Source organism: Erpetoichthys calabaricus, chromosome 14, assembly GCF_900747795.2.
Source record: "Erpetoichthys calabaricus chromosome 14, fErpCal1.3, whole genome shotgun sequence".
Classification (NCBI taxonomy): domain Eukaryota; kingdom Metazoa; phylum Chordata; class Cladistia; order Polypteriformes; family Polypteridae; genus Erpetoichthys; species Erpetoichthys calabaricus.
In genome coordinates, this window is record NC_041407.2 from 1645655 (window position 1) to 1673101 (window position 27447).

At 41.6% G+C, this 27447-nt stretch overlaps 1 protein-coding gene across 2 annotated transcripts; it reads left to right on the forward strand.

Moving 5' to 3' along the window:
* The first annotated feature begins 1512 nt into the window (after positions 1–1512).
* sult2st2 (sulfotransferase family 2, cytosolic sulfotransferase 2) lies at positions 1513–26446 on the forward strand. Of its 2 annotated transcripts, none has more exons than XM_028819548.2 (6): positions 1513–1800; positions 13877–14088; positions 15936–16062; positions 21638–21726; positions 24611–24791; positions 26096–26446. In XM_028819548.2, exons 1-6 carry the CDS (start codon positions 1662–1664, stop codon positions 26209–26211), a joined length of 864 nt encoding a protein of 287 aa, XP_028675381.1. In that variant the 5' UTR covers positions 1513–1661; the 3' UTR covers positions 26212–26446. The 2 variants fall into 2 exon arrangements, with proteins under 2 accessions (XP_028675381.1, XP_028675382.1); XM_028819549.2 differs by lacking the exon at positions 1513–1800 and adding an exon at positions 7050–7294.
* The last annotated feature ends 1001 nt before the right edge of the window (positions 26447–27447 follow it).

Genomic DNA, 27447 nt, shown 5'->3' on the forward strand with positions numbered 1-27447 from the left:
GATTGGTGTTTTTTTTAAAAAGGGCCCATCTGTGTCCATTATGCCAAGCGAGCATTTGTGAAGTCAGGTACTCATTCAGACGTGTGGGGCCTGGACTTCCAATTCATCCTAAAAGTATTCCATGGGGAGGTCAGGGCTCTTTGTGTGGTCCTCCTTGACTTCAAGGACTTGGCTTTGTGCACTGGGCCACTATCTATCTATCTATCTATCTATCTATCTATCTATCTATCTATCTATCTATCTATCTAATCCTGCCTACTATACCTCTTTTTTCTTTCTTTCTGTCTATCTATCATATAGTGCCTTTCACATATCTATCTGTTATATAGTGCCTTTCATGTACTGTATCTGTCTTTAGTAGTTTACATTACCTTTTCTCTGGCGTTTGTGCCCTATTTTGCACAATTAGTAGCAATTAAAGGAAGAAAACGGATCATGTAATTAAACAATGAGATCAATTAAAGGTAACAATGACTGACTAATTGAGAAACTGGTTGGAATAAAAACCTGCAGTCTCAGGGGATCCTGAACTCCGAACATTGAGGACCATCTATATGAACGTTCAGGAAAGAATCTTGATTTATTTCGATCTGTAACAGGTAAAGGGTGGCACAGTGGCACAGCGGTAGTGCCATTGCCTCACAACATAGAGATCAGGGGTTTGCATGGATCTAGGCGGAGTGGTGGCTCTGAGGCTAGAGATCTGCTGCAATGGTTAGGTTGCTGGTTCGAATCCCGTAAATGCCAATAGGGACTCTGCTCTGTTGGGCCCTTGAACAATTGCTGAGCGCTCTGAATAGTGAGAAAAGCGCTATATAAATGCAAAGAATTATTATTATTATTATTCTGGAGTTTGCATAAGCTCCCCGTGTCTGTGTGGGTTTCATCCCCAGTCAGGTTAGATAGGCTGGCAATGCTAAGTTGGCGCTGGTGTGTGTGTTCACCCTGTGATGATGGTGTCCTGTCTGAGGATCGTTCCTATCTTGCGCCAGATGCTTGCTGGGATAAGCAAGATGGATGGATGAAAAAGGTAACAAGTCATGCACTGATAATAATAACAGATTTATAAAATGCCCGTACGCTCCTGTTTTTAAAAAGTCTCTTGCTGCCAACAGTAACGCAGGGTCAGTTCAGGTTTTATTGATCTGCTGTGCCCTGACTTTAAAGAATTCTATTTTGTCCACATATTAGGAACATAAAGTCCAAATTAATAATTTCATAAGCAAAGATCCCTTCACAGAATGACAGTAACATCCTGAACCACACGACCCAGTAATGAGCCATTTAAGGACCATTTTTAAGAGTGCGCTCTCTCATTCATCTTTTCTATAAAAATGGTATACTTAAATAATTGTTCATATTGTCTGAGGCGATCAAATGAATAGCTAAACTATCAAGCAGGAATGCTAAACGCTCGCAGAAGTTCTCATCCTCCTCTAACAAGACCCGCGTGCCAAGAGCTGCCATCATCTGGAGGAATTCCAGGGTCGCACGACGTCGCCGAGTTCAGTCAAAGTTCAGTTTGTCTCAGGCCGATCACACGTCGTGTGCCGTCAGAGCGCCGCGATTAGCGCCTGCTACTTCACGTTGTACTTCTAGTTTATATAGTGCCTTTCACCGCAAACGGACTAATAGAAGGCAAGCTGCTGGATTGTAAGACAATGAGCGAAGAGGAGCTCTACACGGTCTACAAGGGGGTCTTCGTCCCTAACGTCTTGCACCCATCCGACAGCCTGCAGTACGCGGAGGAGTTCCTCGTGCGGGAAGGAGACATTTTCGTTGTGACTTACCCCAAATCTGGTGAGCTGAGTGCGGGACAAGGTCGGTGCTACTGGGGGGAGGGGGTTGGGGGGATTGCACACGATTAAACCCCTTAAACGAATTTTTAAAATAAGTGTTTACATGTGTTCATGCGTGTGTTTTACAGAACAATGAATACAAATGACTGCTCGGTGAAAAGTGTCAAATGCGCTGGATTTTTGGGCAACACTTGACTGAGATTTGTCATCGCCCCGACTTTTCCGTCAGGTGTTCACAATTCGCGTTTCACAGACGCCTGGAAACTGTGGTGGCAGCGGCGCAGCTTGTGAGTTTTTCCATTTTAGACCAAAAAAAAAGTGTAGGAATTTAATTTAGTGGGCTACTTAACAAAAATGCAAGAACTTGTTCGGCTGCACGTTAACGGGGGATTAGCTTACGTTTCGTTTCCTGTGAATGACGCGCCTCCTGCGCTCAAACTGTCAAAGATTTTTAAATCCCACTCCAGCTGTATATGCAAATGTGACCTTAACGCAAAATCATCCGGCGACATGTCGCAACAGCTCCGCCACCAGCGCGTTCTCCTGATATTCAAAGACACCCCCAAGTGCGAAGTGTCACACAGATGTCACCCAAACATAGTTTTATGCTGGAGCTCTTAAAGGGCTCAAATGCCTGCCATTATGTAGCACAAACCACTGCACACACTTAAAAAGTGTCACAACGGTTCTTCAGGGCGATGCCACAGGGGAAGCAAACCTAAAGAGCCATGAAGGTTCCAGAAAGATCTTTTGTTCATTTAGATCCATCCATCCATTATCCAACCCGCTATATCCTAAGTACAGGGGCACGGGGGTCTGCTGGAGCCAATCCCAGCCAACACAGGGCGCAAACCTACGCAGACACGGGGAGAACATGTAAACTCCACGCAGGGAGGACCCGGGAAACGAACACCCAGGTCTCCTAACTGCGAGGCAGGAGAGCTACGTGCGCCACCCTCATTTAGTTCACGTTTTCTTGTTCTGCAGTATGCCGCCAGTTGTCCTACTATACTTTGATGATTTTGTATTTTTCCACACATTAAGAACCTTTACAAAGCCCACAGAACAAACTACATACAATGAAGCTATTCTTTATCTAGCGCTGGGCCTGTGAAGAACCACAACCCCATTTTAGAAACTTTATTTTTAAGAGTGTACGTTAAACTTAATCACAGTACGCAAGTTAGTACTAATTTTTTTTTAATGTTTTTTATTTCTTTTTCATTTTATGATCTGCAGTTGCGCAGTCGGTGCTGCGTGTTGGGTTTCTCTAAAATGAGCACGCGTTTGACCGATACACCTGCCACAGCAAATGCGCATGCGCACTGCATACCATTGGCGTTAAGTTGAAGTTCTATGGGCTCGTCTCATGTCTGCTGTCAGTGCCCTCTCCGGCATATTTGCTGCGAACCTTAAATATCGGGCGCTTTATTTCTACTGTTGTCACGCGTCGCCCCTGCCCTGCGCAAATCCAATGCCCTCCTGCTAAATTTGTTCTGGCGCAGACCCTGGTGCGGGACGTGACTTATGCAACAGTCGATCCCCACGTTTGCTTATTCTCAGCATTCCCCTCTAAACACACGTTCAGAGTCCATTCCGTGTCAGACGACATGGCGAGTGCCGGACTTTGCTCTGTTGCAGTTATCACCGTAGGCTCAGTCAATCTGTAGGATAAGAACAATGTCCGTGGTGTCATGGAGAGGCTCCCTGCGGACCCGTTCAGTTTACAACAGGACTGACATGAGCAGCTTTATGATAAATACCATTGTGCCTGCATGGTTTCAGGTCACTTTCAGCGTCTTGGCTGGCATGGCTAGGTGCTATTGGGCTGCGGACGCTCTTTCTTAGTCAGCAGGTTGGCAGGGAGATGATTTGGGCGGAGCTTAAAGCTTCTGTGAAAGTATCCGACGCTCCAGATTTAGAAACTGGTGACACGGGATATCCGCCACCCCGGGGGAGTGGAGAAGTCGTTTGCGTTCCAATAGTGCACACCTTGCAGGAGGTTAAAACTACACTCTTTAACAATAAAGGTGCCAGGGTGGATCTTCAGAGCTGGAAGGTTCCAGACAGAACCCTTATTTACAAGAAATTTAAACGAATATCATAATAGATTTGTAATACCCAGTGGGTCCCTGATTTTAAAAGACTCGCGGACTGTATATAACCAAAATCCGATTTGCGTCACGATAATAGAAAAGGGTCCGTCCGTTTAGTATCCGTTATGCATAACGCTATCCATCACAACTAGTGGACATTTGTACTTCAGTTAGAACTTTGTATTAAAGAATTTCGGTACAATAGCAGAATTTCTTCTTTCTTCTAAGTTCTTGACCTGTGGTATCCTGTTACCCTACTGAACATTAAAGATGTCTGTTTTGTCCACATGTTAGTGACCTTTTCAAAAACCCCCAAAAAAACATTTTTATGCATGAGAACTCCTCCCAGAATGATACGATTCCAAGCAAGGGTTCTACGAGGAGCCACGCAGTCCACTCAAGTGTTATTTTATACCCACGCACAGTTGTCCCATGTAGATAGATAGATAGAGTGAGAGAGTGAGTGAGTTTGGCGTAGTAGGCAGGATTAGCAGGATAGATAGATAGATACTTTATTAATCCCATGTATTTCTCCAAACTGCCTTCTCCGATTTCCTCCTACACCCCACGCATACAGGCACACTTGTGCTTTGGGACTGGCGTCCCGTTCAGGTTTGGTTCCTGTCGTGCTTTGGAGAAAGAATAAGAGCGGCGAGGGGTCAAAAGGCGACCATCGTGTGCTGCGGCAGACATTTGAGAAGATAGGGGTCGGGGCAGACGATCATTCCAGTGCGATTACGAGTGCATGTAAAACATCCAGTTATTACAAACAAGTGTCAGGCATTTCAGTGTACCAATTGGGCTTTACATAAAGTTACATTTTATCTTGTATTTTATGGGTGATTTAAAAAGACTTTTCCTGTTCTTGTCGGTGTAAATACGTTTAGGACAAGGTACTGAAGTGCTGCCTTTTTAGTAAAAAAAAAAAAAAAATGTCTTTTACAAACCTAACGTTTGATGGGCTTTTCTGGCACCCTAATCCCTGTGATGGCCTTGTGATATCTGGGATCGACTCCAGCACCCCCTCCGCCGAGACCCTGTTCAGGACGAAGCAGGTTAGAAAATGACTGACTGACGTTATGTGGCACTTGTGTACTAACCTTAAAGTTAGTGGGGGTGGAGTATAGTTGTCTATAGGTCCCTAATGTTAATGTCCCGTTTGGGTGCCTAAAAACGAAAATCTGATTTGCGTCACCCAGGGCCGGATTAAGAGCTTTGGGGGCCCGTAGCACATTTCAAATTTGGTGGCCCTTTTGGTCTGCATCATCTGAAGTTTAGATTCTGAACAGTTCAAACCGGACTAAATAATTATTTTACTCTCGATTATAATAAGAATCTTATAATATTTATGTGAATTTTATGTGTTGGGCCCCTTTGTTGTGTAAGAAATTTACAGTTTAAAAATGTAAAGATAATATTTTTAAAGACCAGTTTTTCAATGCTACACTTTTTCATTAAATATTGGGTCCACCATTTGGGGGCCCCCGAAATTGCGGGGCCCGTAGCATATGCTACATGTGCCTATTGGTTAATCCGGCACTGGCGTCACGATAATAGAAAAGGGTCCGTCTGTTTAGTATCCGTTATGCATAACGCTATCCATCACCACAAGTGGACATTTGTACTTCAGTTAGAACTTTGTATTAAAGAATTTCGGTACAATAGCAGAATTTCTTCTTTCATGCTCTAAAACTGAATGTACACTTGTGTCATTCACCAGGAATTCAAGCCAGTATGCATTTATAATAATAAATAATAATATATTTTCATTCATTTACTGACTCAGTTATTAGTGAAAGGGTTATAAGGAAGCTGGAGTATATCCCAGCAAACATTGTGTTCAAGGCAGGAGCAGTCCCTGGACAGGGTGAACACGCGCACGCGCGCACACACACACACACACACACACACACACACACACACACACACACACACACACACACACACACACGCACGCGCACGCGCACACACACACACACGGGCCACTTTACCAATCCTGCACCCAACCGGAGTGTCTTTGGACTGTGCGGGAGGAAACCCGGGAGAACATACAAATTCAAGAATAATATTCGAAAGAAGAAGATTAAGAAGAAGACGCTATTCCTTTTTGCACAGTTCATTTTCTACCTGGTTTCAGGACTTTCATTTAGATAAATAAAAAGTATTTTTCTTCACTTCTGTGGTTTAATAATTACTTCTAATCAATGCATTAACTCCAGCTTGTTCAAGGTGACATAGTAATCACCGAGTAATACTCTTAATTTGTAGGAAAAGGAGGAATCACTTAGTTAATTATAACAAATGCCAGTAATTGATTAAAACAATTAACAAGATGTCCATCCAGGGTATATCATAATGTCGATTGAGCGAGGGATCTCGATTGCACTTTCAGGAAGGGAAGTGAGAAATATGAGGAGGTCTGTTCGATTTATGTTGCAAAACAGGAACATTTCTGGGTGATTCCAGACTTTTGACTGGCAGTGTAATTTGCGTTTCTGCTATTACGAAAAATTTCTACATGCGCCACATGTTAACGCTTCTTGATTAATTTTCGGAACGGGACTCTTGTGAATTTCCCCTTGGGATTAATAAAGTATCTATCTATCTATCTATCTATCTATCTATCTATCTATCTATCTATCTATCTATCTATCTATCTATCTATCTTTTCTTCACGGTGGTGATGGATACGCTGGAACCCAAGTGGGATCGGGCAGTTCTTCTCCGGCCCCACTCACACGCTCCTGGCCATTTTAGAACATCTGACAAGTCCATAGTACTGGGTCAGAATGTCCTTGGTCATGAGAGGCAGCCAGAACACACAAAACACTCCGAATGACAGAGGGAACATACAAATTCCATGTGGGCGCGGACTCGAACGCTGAATTCGGGAGGTGTGAGGGAGCGGAGTGATCCACTGAACCACTTTCTCATCTCCGTTTCATACCACAAACACCAGTCTGGACACAGAGCAACTGGCAAGACAAAATCCAGAGTGAAAATTATTTAAAGGGTACAAGGCAAGTCAAGAAAGTCATAAAACCTGTGAGTCCAGTTCTACTAATCCACTTCTAGAATGAAGCGCTTCCGGAAGTTCACGGAGGTTGTTAATCGTGTACTGAACTTGGCAGGCGGTCAAATTCTACCTTGGACGAGGATCAGATCGGGAGTCGCGAGCCCTGCTTTAAGTTATACCGAGTGATCTGTAGACTTATACAGCGCCTTTCACGGACGGCAGTGTTCACGTGGTTTGCAGTACAATGAGCGAAGAGGACCTCTACATGGTCTACAGGGGGGTGGTCGTCCCTAAAGCCGTGCACACCCCCGAGAGCCTGCAGTACGCAGAAGAGTTTAACGTGCGCGAAGGAGACGTCTTCGTCTCGACCTACCCCAAGTCCGGTAAGCTGAAATCGGGACGCGAGTTTAGAGAACATCAGGTAGGTCCTCATTCGTCCCATCACACGAAGTCCATTCAGTGCCAGGCAGTTCCATCAGAAACGCTCGCATTTAGCGCACTGAACTTGACCCCTTGGGCTCTGAGCAGAAAACATCGGGGTGGCTTTATGATAAACGGCAGCTTGCGTGGTTTCATGGCGCCTGTAATCCTGACACCACGGGGCATTGACACGGGTGCAAGTATACAGAATACACTCTCTCTCTCTCTCTCTCTCTGAACCCCTTCAGTGTAAGACTGAAATGTTTGGAGAGTTTTTATGATAAATGCAGATACCTTTGGTTTTGTATGATCTTAGGGACTTGATTTACCTTGAACTGTTATCACTGTAAAAAATGTCAGTAAGTTTAACGGTAAAAATATTGTAAATGGTGAAAGTAAAATACCTTTTCTAAAACAAGTAAAGTTACCTTATGCTCTACTGAAAATTACCTGTATATCTTAAAACAATACATTTCATTATTTTTTTACAGTTCTGTAAAATCCATCCATCCATCCATTTTCCAGCCCGCTGAATCCGAACACAGGGTCACGGGGGTCCGCTGGAGCCAATCCCAGCCAACACAGGGCACAAGGCAGGAACCAATCCCGGGCAGGGTGCCAACCCACCGCATGTTCTGTAAAATCAATATTTTTTTTATCTTCAAAATATGCTACATACCGTTTACGGATACATTACAGTCACACTGAAAATATCTGTTAATTTTACAGTGTAAAACAGTTAAATGGCGAAGGTAAAGTGTAAATTGTAAACTGTAAAACAGTAACGCGCTCTTTCAGTAACACCGAAGTCAGGATTGCGTATAAGGACACGGCCCTTAGCATACATTTGAACAACTGGGAAAAAAAACTTCAAGTTAGCAGACGTGTTTTTTCCCCGCGTGCTGAAGGTTTTTTGAGGTTATGGAAGCTGATTTACGGGCGGCACGGTGGCGCAGTGAGTAGCGCTGCTGCCTCGCAGGGTCCTCCCTGCGTGGAGTTTGCATGTTCTCCCCGTGTCTGCGTGGGTTTCCTCCCACAGTCCAAAGACATGCTGGTTAGGTGGATTGGCGATTCTAAATTGGCCCTAGTGTGTGCTTGGTGTTTGTGTGTGTCCTGCAGTGGGTTGGCACCCTGCCCAGGATTGGTTCCTGCCTTGTGCCCTGTGTTGGCTGGGATTGGCTCCAGCAGACCCCCGTGACCCTGTGTTCAGATTCAGCGGGTTAGAAAATGGATGGATGGATTACAATAATGACCCAAATCAATACACCTATAAAAACTTTGAATATTCGCCAGTTTATTTAATGCCCTTTTCAGCACAGTGTCCAGAAACTTAAACGACTCTGTCATCCTAACTGCTGAGCCGTTTAGAGCAGACTACAGGTGAGCCAGAGGCCGTTTCTGAAAATCCATAATCATCTCCCGAATTTTTTGAACGTTAATGTCCCAATTATTAAGGCTACACCAAACTGACAGGTTTTCTGCCTCTCGTCTGTTTATGAATTCATGACTGCTTTAAATGAGGCCTGTTAGTTTGAAGTCATCTGCAAATTTACAAAACTTGACTGCACCTCTAGTGATTTGTCTGTTATTTGTATATACTGAACATCACTTACAGGTAGATGTCACGACCTGCTTGGCATCTCTGCCTGGTGCACTTCCAACAGTGTGCTTTGGCCAACTACACGGTCATCAGCTGTTCGTCGGCGTTTTGTTCCTTACCCTGGTAAATATCCTGGAAGCAGAACAATGGCATGGATGTCTCCCAGTCTCCCCCTGAAGCTGGCCTTTGGGTCTCATATTAGCACTGCGGCACCGGTTTTTCTTCCTGAGCCACAACCAAGAGCTACCCTTCTCTGCCTCTTGCGCCAGTTCTCTTCCTGCTCTCTCACTTAATTCCAGTAACCCCCATGTCTTAGAGCAGTTGTCACATGAACATATTGATGAATCCTGGTCACTATGTACACTGCAGCCAGCTCAGAGTACTTGGTCTTCTTCCTCTCATGGGGTGGCCAGCTCTGTCAGGATCACTGTTTTGGCAAAGGTTGACCATACCACTGTCTCTGGTTGCAGACATGATGTGATGATCTCCCGGGGTAACTGGAGTTGTCGGCGGAGATCGACTCTCATCTTCCAGCCCTTGCCAGGTAGAAGGAGTTGTGCCGGAGCTTCTGCGGCCCACTGCCTAATGAACTGAACTTCTTGTTCTGATGATGGTGGCACACCTCTGTTTGCCTCCTGCCTTCTCATTTCTAGGAGAAAGGACACAGGCCAGCGCAGCACCAGTGCTAAGGGTTAGAGGGGCAGACTTACTGTATGTTTGCCCAACCGCACGTAACATTTCCTATCCTTACGAAAGTCTGTAGTCCAATGGCAGGTTGAACTGGGCGACTTTCTTATCTTGGAGTTCTGTGTTAACTGTATTGAAAGAAGAGCTAACGTCCACAGGCAAGATCCTCACATGTGCCCCCGGCCTTTGTAATAGCAGGAATTACTAAATTGGGGTTACATTTGTTCACAATATTTTAACGGACGCTGAAATTTTTAATGAATATATACATTGTAAAAAAAAACTATTAAATTTACAGTAAAATACTGGCAGCTGTGGTTGCCAGAACTTTACTGTAAAAAAGAAGGTGACAATATTTTTAGGTTTACTGTTCGCTTTTAAAATATATATATATATATATATTTACGGTAAAAAACTGGCAGCTGTGGTTGCCAGAATTTTACCGTAAAAAACAGTCAGTCAGTCATTTGAAGAAAAAAAAAAAAAAATAAAGGTAAAGGAGAGGGAAAATGAAATTGTCTGTGGAGGAACGCACACTCATGGATTCACAGTTAGATGATTGTTGACAGTCCTGCATCTTAACTTGACTTTTAGAATGAAGTGTGAAGGAAAACCGTCCAAAGTTAACTTAAAGAGAGACATTTGTGAATCCATCCATTATCCAGCCCGCTATATCCTAACACAGGGTCACGGGGTACTGCTGGAGCCAACAGAGGGCGCAAGGCAGGAACAAACTCCGGGCAGGGTACCAGCCCACCGCAGGGCACACACAAACACACACACACACACCAAGGACAATTTAGGACCACCAATCCACCTAACCTGCATGTCTTTGGACTGTGGGAGGAAACCCACGCGGACACGAGGAGAACATGGGTCTCCTAACTGCGAGGCAGCAGCACTACCACTGCGCCACCGTGCCGCCCCTGTAAAAAAACAAGGTGACTATTTTTAGGTCCACAGTATAACTTTGTAGTAAATAACTTTTTTTTCTTTACAACACATTCCAACAGAAGTAAATGTTTAGTCATAACCTGATATCCACGCACTGAAATAAGTATACCAATCAATAAACCGTTAGAAAACACTGTCAGGATCACATGAGAGATGACACCAGTACACAGTTTGCATCAGTAGAGTAACACCAACTAATAGCAAACACGTATCCTTTAGTTATATACTAATACTTATCGAGTACAACCCACCATAAATCAGCTTCCATCCATCCATTTTCCAACCTGCTGAATCCAAACACAGGGTCACGGGGGTCTGCTGGAGCCAATCCCAGCCAACACAGGGCACAAGGCAGGAACCAATCCTGGGCAGGGTGCCAACCCACTGCAGGACACACACAAACACCAAGCACACACTAGGGCCAATTTAGAATCGCCAATCCACCTAACCTGCATGTCTTTGGACTGTGGGAGGAAACCCACGCAGACACGGGGAGAACATACAAACTCCACGCAGGGAGGACCCGGAAAGCGAACCCGGGTCTCGTAACTGCGAGGCAGCAGCGCTACTCACTGCGCCACCGTGCTGCCCGTAAATCAGCTTCCATAACCTCAAAAAACCTTCAGCACGCGGGGAAAAAACACGTCTGCTAACTTGAAGTTTTTTTTCCCAGTTGTTCAAATGTATGCTAAGGGGGGTGTCCTTATACGCAATCCTGACTTCGGTGTTACTGAAAGAGCGCGTTACTGTTTTACAGTTTACAATTTACACTTTACCTTCGCCATTTAACTGTTTTACACTGTAAAATTAACAGATATTTTCAGTGTGACTGTAATGTATCCGTAAACGGTATGTAGCATATTTTGAAGATAAAAAAAATATTTGTTTCCTGCCTTGCGCCCTGTGTTGGCTGGGATTGGCTCCAGCAGACTCCCGTGACCCTGTTGATAGGATATAGTGGGTTGGATAATGGATGGATGGATATATTAATCAGCATGCAACACGCTGTGATGGACTGGCACCTTGTCTAAAAATGTTTCCTGCCACATGCGTAGCGCTGCCAGAATAGGCTGTAGCCCCCCCAAGACCCTGAATTGGACTGAGAAGGCTTTACTGCCAGCATTCCCAGATTAGCGACCATAAAAATCTTGCCTTGAAATTTATGTCTTCCTTCCCTGAAAAGTCTCACAGGTCCATGGGGTCAATTTTTACTTGCTAAAAATGTGCAAATCACCCTGTGACGGATTGGTGCCAATGTGGTTCTTCAAACCGATGCCTTAGCGGAACCATTTTTGTTCCCCAAAAGATCTAACTAACTGAAGGTGCCAGAAGGACTCTTCATTTATTTAGACCAGTTAACATAAATAGCCACACAAAGATAACAGATTTGTGAATACCAAAGGGTTTGTGCTTTGAATTCCCATTCCCTGCATACAATAACAGGCACAGTTCAGTTTTTTGATCTGTTAGTATGCTGCTACTATACATTAAATATGTCTGTTTTGTCCACATATTAGGAACCTTTTCAAAAGCCCAAAGTGTCAATGTCATATGCAGAGAACCTTTTCCAGATTTAAATGTTTCTTTTTCCAAACAGGGTTTCTATGATTAACCACACAGCCCAGTAAAATGTCACCAAGGAGTCTTTATTCTAAGTGCTATCTAAGGCTGTTTCCTGCCACATGCCCAGTGCTGCCAGGATCGGCCACAGCCTCCGGAGACCCTACACTGGTTTAAGCAGACTTTACAGCTGGTACTGTCTGGCATCATGATTAGTGAGAATAACAATCTTACCTCAAAACGTACCTGAAAAAGCTCACAGGTTCATAGGGTCACTATTGTTGTTCCATGTTCAGAGTTCAGCGAAATTCTTATTATAAAACACTCAAAATTACAGTATACAGTATAATACACATTTTTCTTCTTTCCATTCACTACAAACTGAATACACCAGACAACACGATATTTTGACATTACTATATTAACTTTACTAATACAGAATTTCTCTGACATACAAATGGGGAAAAAAAAGAAATCTGCTGTAATTAATATATGAGCTTCTTAACAAAACTGGGGCCTATATGGGAATATTTATATATCTGTAGTGCTTCAATAAGTGTGGATTGTCCATCGAAACAGTGCACTAATTAAACATAACAATGTTTTCCCAGAACAATGTTAGCATTATAGGAGAGAATTTCATATAAATTCAATCTTATTTTAAAAATGCAATATTGATGAGAGCTGCGGTGGGTTGGCACCCTGCCTGGGATTGGTTCCTGCCTTGTGCCCTGTGTTGGCTGGGATTGGCTCCAGCAGACCCCCGTGACCCTGTGTTCGGATTCAGCAGGTTGGACAATGGATGGATGGATATTTATGAGAAATGTCAGTCTGGTGTTTGCCTTCGTCACTGCACAGAAAGAGCTTTACATTGACAGCTACATCACCTCACAACACGGCTGAACTGGAGACCACAGTAAAGTGTAGTTAGCTTACAACAAACGGTTACCTTAGTCATAGCCTTTTTGACTAACTGTGGATTAGTGTCCTGTCAAGCTGTACCTGTTTGTCCTTTTCTCATTTTCTGTATGGTGTGAAGGACGGCCGGTGGTTCAGTTCGGCCGGGACGTCCCTGGAAAAGAAGAATGGAGGAAGGCAGCCTTTTCAGGGCACTGCATCCCCCAGGACGCTAGGTGGCAGCTCCTCTGGACAGCAATGGTCCCCCGGATTCACTCAGGGCATCCTGGGACATGGAGTCCGTTTCCTCAGCCCTGTTGGGTGCCGTGGGTGCCGCTAGGGGGAACTCACAAAGAACCTGGGGACTCCTATTGTTACGACAACCCGGAAGTACTTTGGAGTCATGAGGACGGAAGCCCGCAGTATTTCCGGGCTACTTGAGAATGGATGACGTGGCGTTGAACCCGGGAGAAACACTTCCGGGTCATGGACTATTTAAAGGACTGGTGAAGACCCAGCAAGGAGAGCCGGAGTTGGGTGGTAGAGTGATGGAGCTGCTGGGTGGAGAGGAGGATTGCGATTATTGATTATTATTATTGAGTATTGGATAATTGTGGAGTGTGTGGTGCTTTGTGCACTTTATTGGAAGAAATAATTAAAGAATTCTTCTTGGTGCTTTGACAAGTGTGTCTTGGACGTCTGTCTGGTGGGTTTAGCAGGGCAACAGCGCCTCTAGCATCGACAATGGTTAAAATGTTGTGTCAAGTATCCCACAATTCCCTGCTGAAAATCTCCATTTTTTTAAGTGTTTTTAGCTATGCTGACTTGTGCACTTTTATTCTCGAAGGGACAACTTGGATGCAGGAGATTTTGACTCTCATTATGAGTGGCGGCGATTTCACTCCGGTGCTGACCCTGCCCAACTGGGACAGAGTGCCATGGTTGGAGGAGCACAGAACAAAAGAACTACAAATGAATGAAAGGCCTTCTCCCCGAACCCTCTCCACACATTTGCATTACCACATGATGCCCAAATCATTCTACAATTCCAAAGCAAAGGTAAGGCGCTAGAGAAGTCCAGAAACATATTTCTTAGAGCACCACTGCCTCTGTCCAAGTGGGAGAGGGATCGGTGTAGCATGTAGATGATGGCATCCTCCGCTCCCACCTTCTCCTGGTATGCGAACTGCAGAGGGTCGAGGGTGTGACGGACCTGTGGTCTCAGGTGGTGAAGAAGCAGCTGCTCCATGGTCTTCATCACATGTGATGTCAGAGCGACAGGCCGGAAGTCATTCAGCTCACTAGGACGTGATACCTTTGGGACTGGGGTGATTCAAGATGTCTTCCAAAGCCTCGGGACTCTCCCCTGTTCCAGGCTCATATAAATAACGTTCATCAGGGCTGATAAAGAACTATACTATACTATAAATATACATAGGTAAGTGAAGATAGTAATAAATAATAATAAAAAACAACAGTAGTAACAAATGTACTGCATATAAATAAGCTACTAGAGCAGATCTGAGGGCTCGGGAACACAAAGGGGTAGAAGCTGTAGCAGAACCAGGGAGAACTGGTTTGGATGAAGTGTGCCAGAGAGACCATGGGAGGGATGAGAGTGGTCCTTCACAATGCTATAGGATTTGCAGATGCAACTCTTTATAAAGATTTCCTTAATTGATGGCAGAGAGGTCCCAATAATCTTTTCTGCAGTGTGCACTATCTGTTGTGGGAAGTTTTTTATTGGAAGTGTCAGTTCATCCAATTCATTTTAAAGCAGTCAGACATTCCTCATATGGAGACAGGCTATAGTTCTGAAACCTTTTCACTTTGCTTTTATCCCCACTCTGGATCTTTGCCCCTTCCGTCCCCGCATGAGCTACTCCTCCAATAAGGTGTAAAAAACTAAAAAAAAGGGAGAGCGCTTCTGTAAAGACTGTCATATGGCGCAGCGTCCAGAAGTATCACGATACTGGGGGAGACTGCTGTATTTTAATCTAACTCTTACCACCAGCAAGGTGAAGCAGGCAGTGCCAGTCAGTAGACAAGGCCGAGTGTGATGGATCCAGTCATATCCAACTTTCTTACTGAGGCAAAAAAAAAAATAAAATGTTGATCTTCATACTTTAAAAAAATTCTAATAAAAACAAATTACAGCTGAAACCAAAAGAATTAAACTTTCATGTAATTTATTCATATGAAACCATTTTATTTCATAAATATTTGATACATTTGACATTTGTATCTTAAATACAAATTCCATTTTAAAATGTATTTTCCTTTTTTGTGTACAATGAAAAATAAAAATGTAGTTGTTATTTATTAAGAGTATTCTTCACACAAGTTAAATGTTACAAATGTTAACACAGAGTAACGCATATGTGCTCTTAAATGAAGGAGTATTCCATTAAAATGCTTGCTTTATGTTCTGTATGTTTCTATGACTTTGGCTTCCCTTGTTGGGTCTCCTGTACTGCCTGCTCATACTGCCACTTACATTCTCGGCCAGGCCCATTCCGCCATGTTGCCCATCTGCTGCAAATGTACACCTCTGTGGCCTTTCACTCTGTTATTTACTTTTAAATGTTTTCATTCACAAATGCTGCGGTGGGCTGGCGCCCTGCCCGGGATTTGTTTCCTGCCCTGCACCCTGTGTTGGCTGGGATTGGCTGCAGCAGACCCCCCGTGACCCTGTAGTTAGGATATAGCGGGTTGGATGATGGATTCACAAATGTCTCTGTTTTATGATAACTTTGGACAGTTTTCCTTCACACTTCATTCTAAGAGTCAAGTTAAGATGCAGGACTGTCAACAATCATCTAAGTGTGAATCCATGAGTGTGTGTTCCTCCAAAAACAATTTCATTTCCCTCTCCTTTATCTTTATTTGTTTTTCTTCAAATGTAGGTCATCTATGTCTTGCGTAATCCCAAAGATGTCTATACCTCCTCCTACTATTATTATCAAATGGCAACTTATCTAGTGGACCCTGGAACTCCAGATGAATTCCTCATGAAATTTCTGGATGGAAAAGGTAAACCTCTATTTTTGTTTATGGTTTTTTTTGTTAAATAATACATTTTTAGACAGTCATAGTACCATAGTACCTTGCCTTCCATAGCTGAGCAATGAAAACTCAGTTCTTTATGCCAATGCCATTCAGCTTAGTTTCATAGAGGGCCTTATGTGGACATTAAGTAATTAATGTTTTTGTCCCCCTCGGTAACTTTGTAAATAAAACTGCTAATTTTGCTTTGAGTTTCAAAAATGGCAGTATATCCCTTTACCTTAAACGGTCATGTGACCCCTATACTCTGAAAAGTAATAATTCTTTTACTGGAACCACTGCATGACAAAGAAACATTTCATTTTATGACACATTCTTTGCATAACAAATTAGCTCTTTGGGCTCTGAAAAGGTTTCCATTATGTGGGGCAAACAAATATTTAGCAAATAGTAAGTTGGAGGATACTGACAGGTCAAGAAAACCTGAACTTAGTCTGAGTTATTGTTTGAAACAAGAGTTCTTTTAAAAATCGTGAACCCAGTGGTATTTGACAAAACTATTACCATCTGTTCCTGACTATGGACTCTGTTACATATCTAAATAAAATAGATTTTCTTTCATTTTTAGCACAATATAGCTCTCTTTCTGGATAAGGTGCTGGACTGTAAGGCACCAGTTTGCTGGTTCAATCCCCATCACTGACTCCCTATGTACCTCTTCACCTGGCAATATATAAATAAACATTCAGACTGCAGATGCAAAGTATATTGTGAAGGTGTTTGCTAAAGAACGTTGCTGTATAAAACTAAGTAGTCCGTGCTACAGCCCCCAAGCTCTGGGGGTGCTCGGTTTAAATCCTTCTGTCTCACTGTCTATGAGACGTTGTCACATTGTCCTCGTGCCTGCTCGGGTTATTCTCCTGCTACTCCAGTGTTCTCTAAACTCTCAAGGATGCACATGTCTTACACACAGTAACACTGTTATTGTGTCCATGTGTGTGTCAGTGTACCTCATCAAGAACTGGCACTCTGTTCATAGCGGGTACCTGCCTTCCACCTGATGCCACCAGCATAGACTTAGGAATGGTAATTAGCAGGAACAACAATGGAGAGATTAAGGGTTTATTGTTTTCCTGTTTCGACTGTCAAATTCTTTGCAATTCTTTACACATTTTAAGGTATTTCTGATTTCAGAAATGCATGCAGCGAGTTCTAATTTGCCTCTACAAGTTAGTCTTTGCAGTTGTTTTTTTTTGCTCACTGCTTTGAAAATTATTTACTTTTAGTTTGCGGTATTATTATGGCACTGTAATGACCAGGGCACTAAACTGTAAAGCAAAAGGTTAACTTTTCAATCCCTATCATTAGCTTCTTGTGCAATTCACTTAAACTGCCAGAACTTGCATTGTATAAATATGGAAACCGTGTATACCTGCAATATGTTCTGGATTGCACTTGTCATATATGAAAAACCAACTTAAGGTGAATGTGCCAGTTACTGTCACTGAACAGCCAGGCTTCACCTTATACAGATATGATAATAACTCAATTACAAGTCTGCTGTGTTAATTTGAAGTCGGGTTCTGTCTTACACCAGATGCTGCTTGGATAGTCACTGGCCTCCTGTGACACAGTAAATGGATTAAGTGGGATAGGAAAAAATCAACGGATAGATGAATCATCTATAACACGTACGGATATGGAGAGATGTGTGAGCACTGAAGTCGAAAAACAACGAGATAAACACCAATTTAAAATTAAAAGCAATTTCTTTAATATTTATTCTTGGTGAGTTAGAGAGACTACCACCCCCCCCCATGAGCCCAGCTCAGCCAACTGATTTGAGTTCGGGCAGACTATCCATCCATTTTCCAACCCGCTGAATCCGAACACAGGGTCACGGGGGTCTGCTGGAGCCAATCCCAGCCAACACAGGGCACAAGGCAGGGAACCAATCCCGGGCAGGGTGCCAACCCACCGCAGGACACACACAAACACGCCCACACACTAGGGCCAATTTAGAATCGCCAATCCACCTAACCTGCATGTCTTTGGACTGTGGGAGGAAACCGGAGCGCCGGAGGAAATCCACGCAGACACGGGGGAGAACATGCAAACTCCACGCAGGGAGGACCCGGGAAGCGAACCCAGGTCCCCAGGTCTCCCAACTGCGAGGCAGCAGCGCTACCCACTGCGCCACCGTGCCGCCCCTCGGGCAGACTAGAGAAAAGAAAAACTGTTCTGTCTTTTATCACCTAGCTTGTTCATTCTGAGGTCATACATAGATTAGGGTTACATCTTAATTTATGACATACAGGAGTACAGAAAAACAAAGCAGTACCAGGCACTTACATTTTCTAAAGACTGTGCCGTTCTCAGTACACACACACAAACTCATTTTAAGCAGTTTTCTTAAAGTTCATTGCATTAGTTATAAAGAGATTACATTCTTATAACTTAAATATCTTCATTAGATTATATTTGTTTGATTAGATTAATAATCCTTATTTATTAATTCATAAATTACATTTTTGTCTTATATTTTTAAGCAAAAGTGAAGAAAACGATCACATTGATTTATAGTATCACAGGGTGTTCTGTTAATATCAAGAGGTTAGCACTTTCACATAGAAGAATTAAATCAGTCTCATATTCTGTGCACAAACATAATTCCTTTCCTACCTAAATGCAGATCAAATCATATAGAAGTATAAAATCATATAGTTCTCTGCAGCATGATTAATACAAAATACAGTCACTGGTATTTTGTGAGTTAAACACTTATAATCATCTGCGGTGGGCTGGCGCCCTGCCCAGGGTCTGCTTCCTGCCTTGTGCCCTGTGTTGGCTGGGACTGGCTCCAGCAGACCCCCGTGACCCTGTAGTTAGGATATAGCAGGTTGGATAATGGATGGATAGACGGATACTTATAATCATTACAGTTAATAATGTTTTTTCTGCTTTCTCAGATGTCATATACAATTGTATGGCAACTAATTCAATTCCTACCACTCTGTGACACAGGACCAGAGGGTCCCATCAGGACTCACATTATACAAGTATGTGAATGTTGAAATACAGCCCTAATATGTCTCGTGATGGACCTTACTATAGACGGGTGCCAAAAACAAATGACTGATTCAGTCAGTGTCACTAATTCAGTGTGTGGCCCTGAGCAAATGACTTGCACAAATATGAAAAACAAATTAATTCCCGGTCAGTTCTCTATCCATGACTAGTTTCTGCCTTCCTCTCCATGGTTCTGAGATAGGCTCCGGCAGCCCTGTAAAAAGATAATATAGGATATTAAAATTAATGGATGAGTCACCTACACAACATGCATAAGTATGAAATTCACTTTTAAAAGGTGTTATAAAAAATACACATACTAACTAATTCAAGCCCTAAAGCTGCAATACTGAGGGAATCACTTGCAGAACAGAAATTCGTATGAAGAATTATCTTTTGTATTTTACTGCATGTGCCTTTTATTGAAATGTATTCTCTGTGATGCACTAGAAGTGAACATTGAGTTGGTTATTGAGGGGCCTGCCTAAATCAATGAACAAAAACCTTGAATATCCTAATCTTTTACCTTGTTGAAGTTCATTAAATTAGTGGCACAAAACCACAACTTTGTGTTTGTTGTGCAACTTGTTTCCTCCCAGGTCATGACATAACATTCTGTAACCCATCTGATCCAATTCACGTTCATACTGGCCACTTGAATGTATAAACACGTTTTCCTTACAACTTAGGTAATGTTTGTATAAGGCAGAACGTCTGTTAAAAGAGATGAGTGACAAAAGTTAACTGAAATTCTGGATGACCTCTTTTTAACTGATCTTGTGAAATTGCGTATTTAATGTTTCAATACCACACACAATCTGTGAAGAAATGGAGAAAAGAACATTTTTCCCAAACGACTAAAATAGCTGAAAGAAGAACTGTTAGTATGCAGCCAGTCTCAATTAAAGTTACATACTGTATGGTAGAAAATAAAAGACCAGCCAAAGTACCTGTGAACTGCCTCTGCTAAAATCACTCGCTGGCAAAATAATTGTAAGAATGGTGACGATGGTGAAACACAAACTCTTTATCCAATGTGCACATCACAATTATATTCTGGTATTTATAGAAGATGGGAGGCACGGTTGCACAGTAATGAGCACTTTTGTCTTCTGAATTTAGTGTCTAAAGTTAGAATCTCAAGCACTGTCACTGTCTGTATGGAGTCTGCACGTTCAACCCATGTCTGCACAAATCTTCCTACCACATCTTCACAGACATGCCTGTCAAGTTGACTGGTGATTTCAGAAAAGTGTTTTCATAAGCAAGTTCTGCAAGTTATTGGCACCCAATTCAGGTTTAGTTCTGATCTTGTTCCTGATAATGCTGAGAACCCTGAATTGGATTATACACGTTTTAAAATGTTAAAATAAATATTTTGTCTTTATTTGTAATGTCAAAGAGTCAGGAAGCTGAACAAACCATTTTTCTACCCCCAGAGTTTCAAGATGAGGAGAGCACCATCTGGGACAGGGATTAGGGCGTAATTGTTTGAAACAACTCTGTGGAGGACAGTCTATAAGCCATCCCATAAAGGAAGGCCATACACTGCCTAGCTGATATGAAGCTGGTCTGGAAGACTAAAATGTCACTGTTTACAATGAACCTTTCTGTTCCAAAATGCTCCATTGGTCTAATCATCCCAGACAGGATTGGATAAACAACAACATCAACATTTATTTATATAGCACATTTTCATAGAAATAATGTAGCTCAAAGTGCTTTAAATGATGAAGAAAGAGAAAAAAGACAAAGTAAGAATTAAAGTAAGAGAACACTAATTAACATAGAATAAAAGTAAGGTCCGATGGCCAGGGAGGACAGAAAAAAAACTCCAGACGGCCGGAGAAAAAATAAAATCTGCAGGGGTTCCAGGCCATGAGACCGGCCAGCCCCCTCTAGGCATTCTACCTAACATAAATGATCAGTCCTCAATTGTCTGCACCCTTTGGTTAAGGATGTGTTATAGGAATGATACAAGCTCGCCACTTAGCTTTCCCCTCTCTCACCATTTGTCCTACAAGAGAAGACCACCTCTCTCTACTTCTTGTCATTTCTCAATGATGAAGACAACTCTATCTCAGCAGCCATATTGAGACAGTCTGTTTCAATACTTCTTTTAAAGGCCATGTGGTTACAAAGACCAACTTAGACTGAAAATAAGCAGAGAGCTCTGCCTATGGATGCAAGATGCACTGCTACTTAGGATGTAATAGGATTTTTGTCACACTTATTTTAGTTTGCCCATTTTATCTAAAATACACAATTAAATGTGTAGCTCCTACTCCTTCTTATTCTTCTATCTAACTGTCTGAGGTTATAGATAAAGAATGGTTGTGGGGAGGAAGTGCTAAAGTATAGTACCTTATCACAGAGTGGTTAAGTGTATGGAATTTGAGGCATTTTGGTAAAGTCAATAAATTAAAGAATGTAAAGAGGAAACCTAGGGTCACCATAGGACATTGCACAAAAAAACAAAGACCATTCAGGATCTTCAGTGGCACAAAATAATCATTCCTTTCTGTCTTTGCAGTGATGTTTGGCTCTTGGTTTGACCATGTGAAGGGGTGGCTCAGTGCCAAGGAACAAGTCCTTTACATCTCCTATGAAGAGATGATAGCTGTACGTATGGCTCTGACAGCATCATTTTTAACCTGTTATGTTGGTCCTAATTTTGCATTAACTGCTTCTAATGTATGCTTTAGTCATCTCCAGCTTTGCACTGTGATTTCACTTTCACTTTTCTTTAGTCCAAAACAACTAACACACATTTGAATTAAAGTTGTAATTTTCAGTGGCAAATGACACTGCCAGAGCCTAGCATGCTGCCTGCCAAATGACTTCAATTTTCAGCTGCAAGCAATCAAAAAAACCCATTGAGGTTGTACTCACTTTGATTTGGTCTGCTGTCAAATAATTAATATTGAGGTGTTGTACAAATTTTCACTTTATTATTTTCATATCTCTTAGTTCATCTTGAAAAAGCTGCACGTTCTAAAACAGGGTTGTGGTGGGCCTGAGATTTCCTGGGAGCATCAAACGTTAGGTATGGAACTTTGGACGAATCTGTGTCCATCTCAGCAGAATATTCTTATGCATTAAAAGAACAGCCACAAGTACTGGTGCAGTCTAACACCTATCTGTAAAACTGCACCCAACCTTAAGAAAAAATGAAGTCTACTAACTAATATAGCACTTATTATAGGGGTGAGTGAGTGACACACCTAAAAATGTAGAATTTAATTCATTCCTAATTTCTGCTTTGAGTCTTTTAAATTAATACAAATTACACTTTATTACTTACCTTATGCAGTTTGAAGTGATGGCCAAGAAAAAAAAATGTAATCTCATGTTTTCATACAGATAAATATTATATAATTCAATTCCACCCAGGGGGGTAAACGTTAACATTATACAAAGTTATTGTCTGTTATACCTGCATTTTTATCACTCTTTAATATTGTTTTTTTTATCATTATGCTGCTGCTGAGTATGTGAATTTCCCCTTAGGATTAATAAAGTATCTCTATCTATCTATCTATCTATCTATCTATCTATCTATCTATCTATCTATCTATCTATCTATCTATCTATCTATCCCTACTATACCAAATTCTATCTGTCTATCTATCTAATAGGGCTGTATGGCGACCAACACTGGTCAACAATAAATATTATTAAAATGTCTGGGGAAAAAAAAACTCATGTTACTCTCATAGTATAATCCACACGTAACATTGTCCAGTCATACACTCAAAATGTCATTTTTTTTTTTATTTAATTGATTTTATAACTCTTTGCATTTATATAGCGCTTTTCTCACTACTCAAAGCGCTCAGCAATGGCTCAAGGGCCAAACAGAGCAGAGTCCCTTTTTGGCATTTACGGGATTCGTATCGGCAACCTTCCGATTACCAGTGCAGATCCCTAGCCCCAGAGCCACCACTCCGCCTATTTATTGTAATCATTCCATACAAACAGATACATTTTTACAAAAAATAGGATTGAAAACAAATCAACCCCCACCCCTGAGAAAGAGAGCATGGCCAATGGAGTAAAACTTAAAGCTAGAAAAAATAAATAAATTGACGAGTTTAATAGGCGGATAAAGATAAATGGAGAAGAAAAAGAAATGGGTAGAGAATCTGCTTCCTCGGTGCTTTAAGAGCTTATTCTAAAATATTATTGATTAGATCCTGCCAGGTTTTGACAAAGTTCTGCACAGATCCTCTAAGTGTGAATTTGATTTTTTCCAATTTCAAATAATATAAAACATCAGGTACCCACTGACTTAAAAGAGGAGAGTTAGGATTCTTCCAGTTTAGCAAAATAAGTCTGCGTGCCAATAGTGTACTGAAGGCCATCACAGTTTGTTTGTCCTTCTCGACTTTAAGCCCATCTGGAAGTACACCAAACACAGCTGTTAGTGGATTAGGAGGGATTGGGACACCCAGGCTGTCTGAAAGGCACTTAAAAGTTTTTTTCCAGAATGATGTTAATTTGGTGCAGGCCCAAAACATGTGACCCAGTGAGGCTGGAAGTTGATTGCAGCGTTCACAGGTTGGATCTTGCCCTGGAAACATTTTGGACAGTTTTAAGCGAGACAGATGTGCTCGTTATATAATTTTGAGTTGAACAATTGTAATTTTTTAATAAAATATTGTTAACTGAACAACTTCTGGGAAATGCTATTGTGAATGAAAATAAAATGCACTAAGATGCACCCAAGTAGCTGAATTGAAGTCCCGGTTCCTTGCTTCATCCATGATTGGGAATTCAGCCCAGTAATAGCATATTCATTGGCTAATATTTGTACTTCACATGATAGCAACAAAAATATAACACTAACAGATTTGTAAAGCTAAAGATTAAAAGTTAAAAAAAGACATTAGCATGAAGAGAATACTCCTGGTACTTGTCCACATCCAAAGACTTCAATAAGCAGAAGGTCAATTCGCCCATTTAGACTCCCGCCGAATAATCTCGAGGTATTCCAGATATGGCTCACTGTTGAATAATATAATAATAATAATAATAATTCTTTGCATGTATATAGCGCTTTTTGTCACTACTCAAAGCGCTCAGCAATTGCAGGTTAACGGCCTTGCTCAAGGGCCCAACAGAGCAGAGTCCCTTTTGGCATCTTGTGGGATTCGAACCGGCAACCTTCTGATTGCCAGTGCAGGTCCCTAGCCTCAGAGCCGCCACTCCGCCTTTATTTATTATTATATAGTATATTATTAATATAATATAAATCTAAACGACAGGAAGCCAGTCTACAATTCAAAAATTGGCTTCCCATCATTACACTTCTAGTGAGCCACAACTGGAATACCTTGGAATCATTTCATCTGGTCCACTGGAACAAGCAGTTTATTCTGCACTCCTAATTTACCCTGTGATTCACTTATTTCAATTCACTTTCACGTGTAACAACTTAAAAAAATATATTTTTTTTTACTTGGGTCTGTCTTGTAGTCATTGTCTTCATTTATACCTCCTGCAGGATCTTAAGGGCTCAGTTTCAAAAGTCTGCACTTTCCTGGACAAGCCCCTAAGCGAAGAAGTCATGGAGAAGATAGCAGATCACTGTACATTTAAAAACATGAAGCAAAACAAAATGTCCAACTATTCGTTGGTCCCAAAGGAGTTTATGGATCAAACAAAATCAAATTTCCTGAGAAAAGGTAAAGTCAGTGGGTCATAACGAATGATGCTGACAAGAATGTCGCACATCCAAATCTCCTTAGACAAAAACATTTTGAGGAAAGCTTTATGATAGTTTCATTATAATGTGATCTGAATTTCCAAAACGTGATTTTCACTTTATTTTTTAACTATTTTTTCCTGCTATTATTCTATAATACAGTACATACAAGCAGGGCCGGATTAAGACGAAATTGGGCCTGATGCTGCAGTGCAAAAAAAAGCCTATTTTGTCTTGGCATTGCTGCATGTGCATTCGACACTCGCCGTACATGCGCACTCAGACCAACCAAGGAGCCTTAATTGCTTACGACGCAGCCAGCCAGCCTTTATTGAACATGAATAATAATGACGTAGTATCGTAACAACTCGAGATTAACATCAAACTATGTAACATCGACATTCAATAGCAATTGTCTGAAAAGTGCACTTAATGCAGAAAATGCTAAACTTAAACTTATCTTAGGCATATTGTCACCCTAACTACTGTGCTAGTGCTGCTTACTTATTATTGCTGTTTTTCAAGCCTTAGCAAGCGCAAATTCTTCGATCATGTCAGTGAAGTCAAGGCTGCGCAGCAGCTCAATGCTCATAAGCACCAGCATGCTTAGCCTTTTCTGCCGGTTAACAATAAATACAACAATGTTATAGTTATGTCACAGCGCAAAGAACAATAGTAACTGTATAATAAGTAACGCTGTGTCTAGAATTTCATTCTAAGAATTATTTTGAGGATACTATAGCAAAGGAAAACTGTTCAGCTTCCGGAAAATTCTCGTCTGTTTTCATTTGGGCCTATTTCAGGAATGGGCCTAATGCTGCAGCATCAGTAGCACCCACCTTAATCCGGCCATGCATACAAGGGATAACATGGTGGCACACTGGTAACAGTTCTAGAGTCCTGGTTCACATTCCTGCCTGGTCAGTGCCTGTGTGGGTTTTACATATTTTTTTCACCCATATCTGCATGGGCCTTCCTCTGACTACTCCCAGATTTTAAAGTATTAATTGGCAACTCTAAAATAGTGTGTGTTATATTAATATTGCAATATAGTGCCTACTGAATGATTTCAAAGTGAAAGGCTCTCCATAAAATCACAAGGCTTACAACATATTCAATATGCTATCACTTCATCTGTCATTGTATCCATGGTAGAAATATAGACACAATTATACTATGTAGAATTATGTGTGACTTTTAGGTTGTGGTAAATAAATAGTAATAATGAAAAAGGAAACATATAAAAAGAAGCACAGGTTTGGTAAAATCTCCTTCTCTTTTCAGGGATCTCTGGGGACTGGAAGAATTTAGTCACTGTTGCACAGGCTGAACTGTTTGACTCGGTCTACAAGGAAAAAATGAAAGGGATTGAGTACAAGTTTTACTGGGATGAAAACTAAACCAAAAACACCAGGGATAGAAGAAAAAAATGAAATCAAAGGAGACAAACCTGAAAGAGCGCGCTCTGCATGTGCTCCCTTTTGTCAGAATTCTCCGGAGCGTTGTTATTTCAAAGATGTTGTCAGTTTTATACTCTTGATAAACCCAGAGGGTTTTTTTTTTTTTTGTAAATGTTCTTCCCTCCACAGAGATGAAATCTGGAATTCAAATGTCTAAATAAATTTCAGTATCGCATTTTTTACTGTCGTTTCATTGATAATGGGGAGGATGTTAAGGCGGAGTGGTGGCTCTGAGGCTAAGGATGTGCACTGGTATGGGAAAGGTTGTTGGTTTGAATCCCTGTTACTGCCAAAAGAGATCCTACTCTGCTGGGCCCTTAACCTGTACTTGCTCCAGGGGTGCTGTACATACCAAGGAGGTATGTGAAAACTAACAAATTCCTAATACAAGAAATTGTATAAGGTGAAATAAAGAACAAAAAAAGGTCTAATAGGTGACTTCTTTGCCATATACAGTAAATAAAACATTATTATTCTTATACATAAAAAATATTCTCAGATTGGTTTAATCCAATACTGAGTTGTGATGGGCGTGTTGCCTACCCTGGCAGCATCAGGGGCAAGGCATGTATCAGCACTGGATGGGATGCCAGCCTATTACAGAGCTCACTCACTCACACACAATTAGCCAATCAGGGAATGCCAATTACTTGAGTTTAGATTTGCTGGGGGCACTGGTAGACCCCCGAAACTCCCAAAAAAACCACAGTGCTGAAGTACCACTTCAAGGGATTAAACTGTGCTGGGCCATAACTAGCTAATGCAGTTTTCGACGTGTTACTTAATTCTGTATAAAAAGGTAAGAAATACACTAAACAAAACCAATCTAAAATTCTAAATCATTATTTCTTAAATGATTTGGGATTGCAGAACTTGACATGAAAATGTTTCAATCTGCAGAATGATGTTTTAAAAAGAAGGATTGTGTTTGTGTTGAATTACACAAGTCATCAGTATTTGGTGTAAAGTTTGTTAAAGACGGCCTTATTGTTGGTGGCATAACAAAATTTAGCCTGTTTGTTCCTGCCTTGTGCCCTATGCTAGCTGGCATAGGATCCAGCACCCCCCACGCCTCTCGTCTGACATAAGCGGGATGGAAAATTACATGACATGACATAAGAATGCAGAAGCAAAGTGGGGTAGGATCCAAAAAGCTTTTTCACCTGAAAGTCCACA

Bases quoted from the DNA above. Each gene is read 5' to 3' on its own strand.
- sult2st2 (XM_028819548.2), top strand. From the start codon at position 1,662: ATGAGCGAAGAGGAGCTCTACACGGTCTACAAGGGGGTCTTCGTCCCT. The intron at 14,089-15,935 runs GTAAGGCGCTAG...CTTCAAATGTAG, and splicing joins TCTACAATTCCAAAGCAAAG to GTCATCTATGTCTTGCGTAA. The intron at 24,792-26,095 runs GTAAAGTCAGTG...TTCTCTTTTCAG, and splicing joins ATCAAATTTCCTGAGAAAAG to GGATCTCTGGGGACTGGAAG.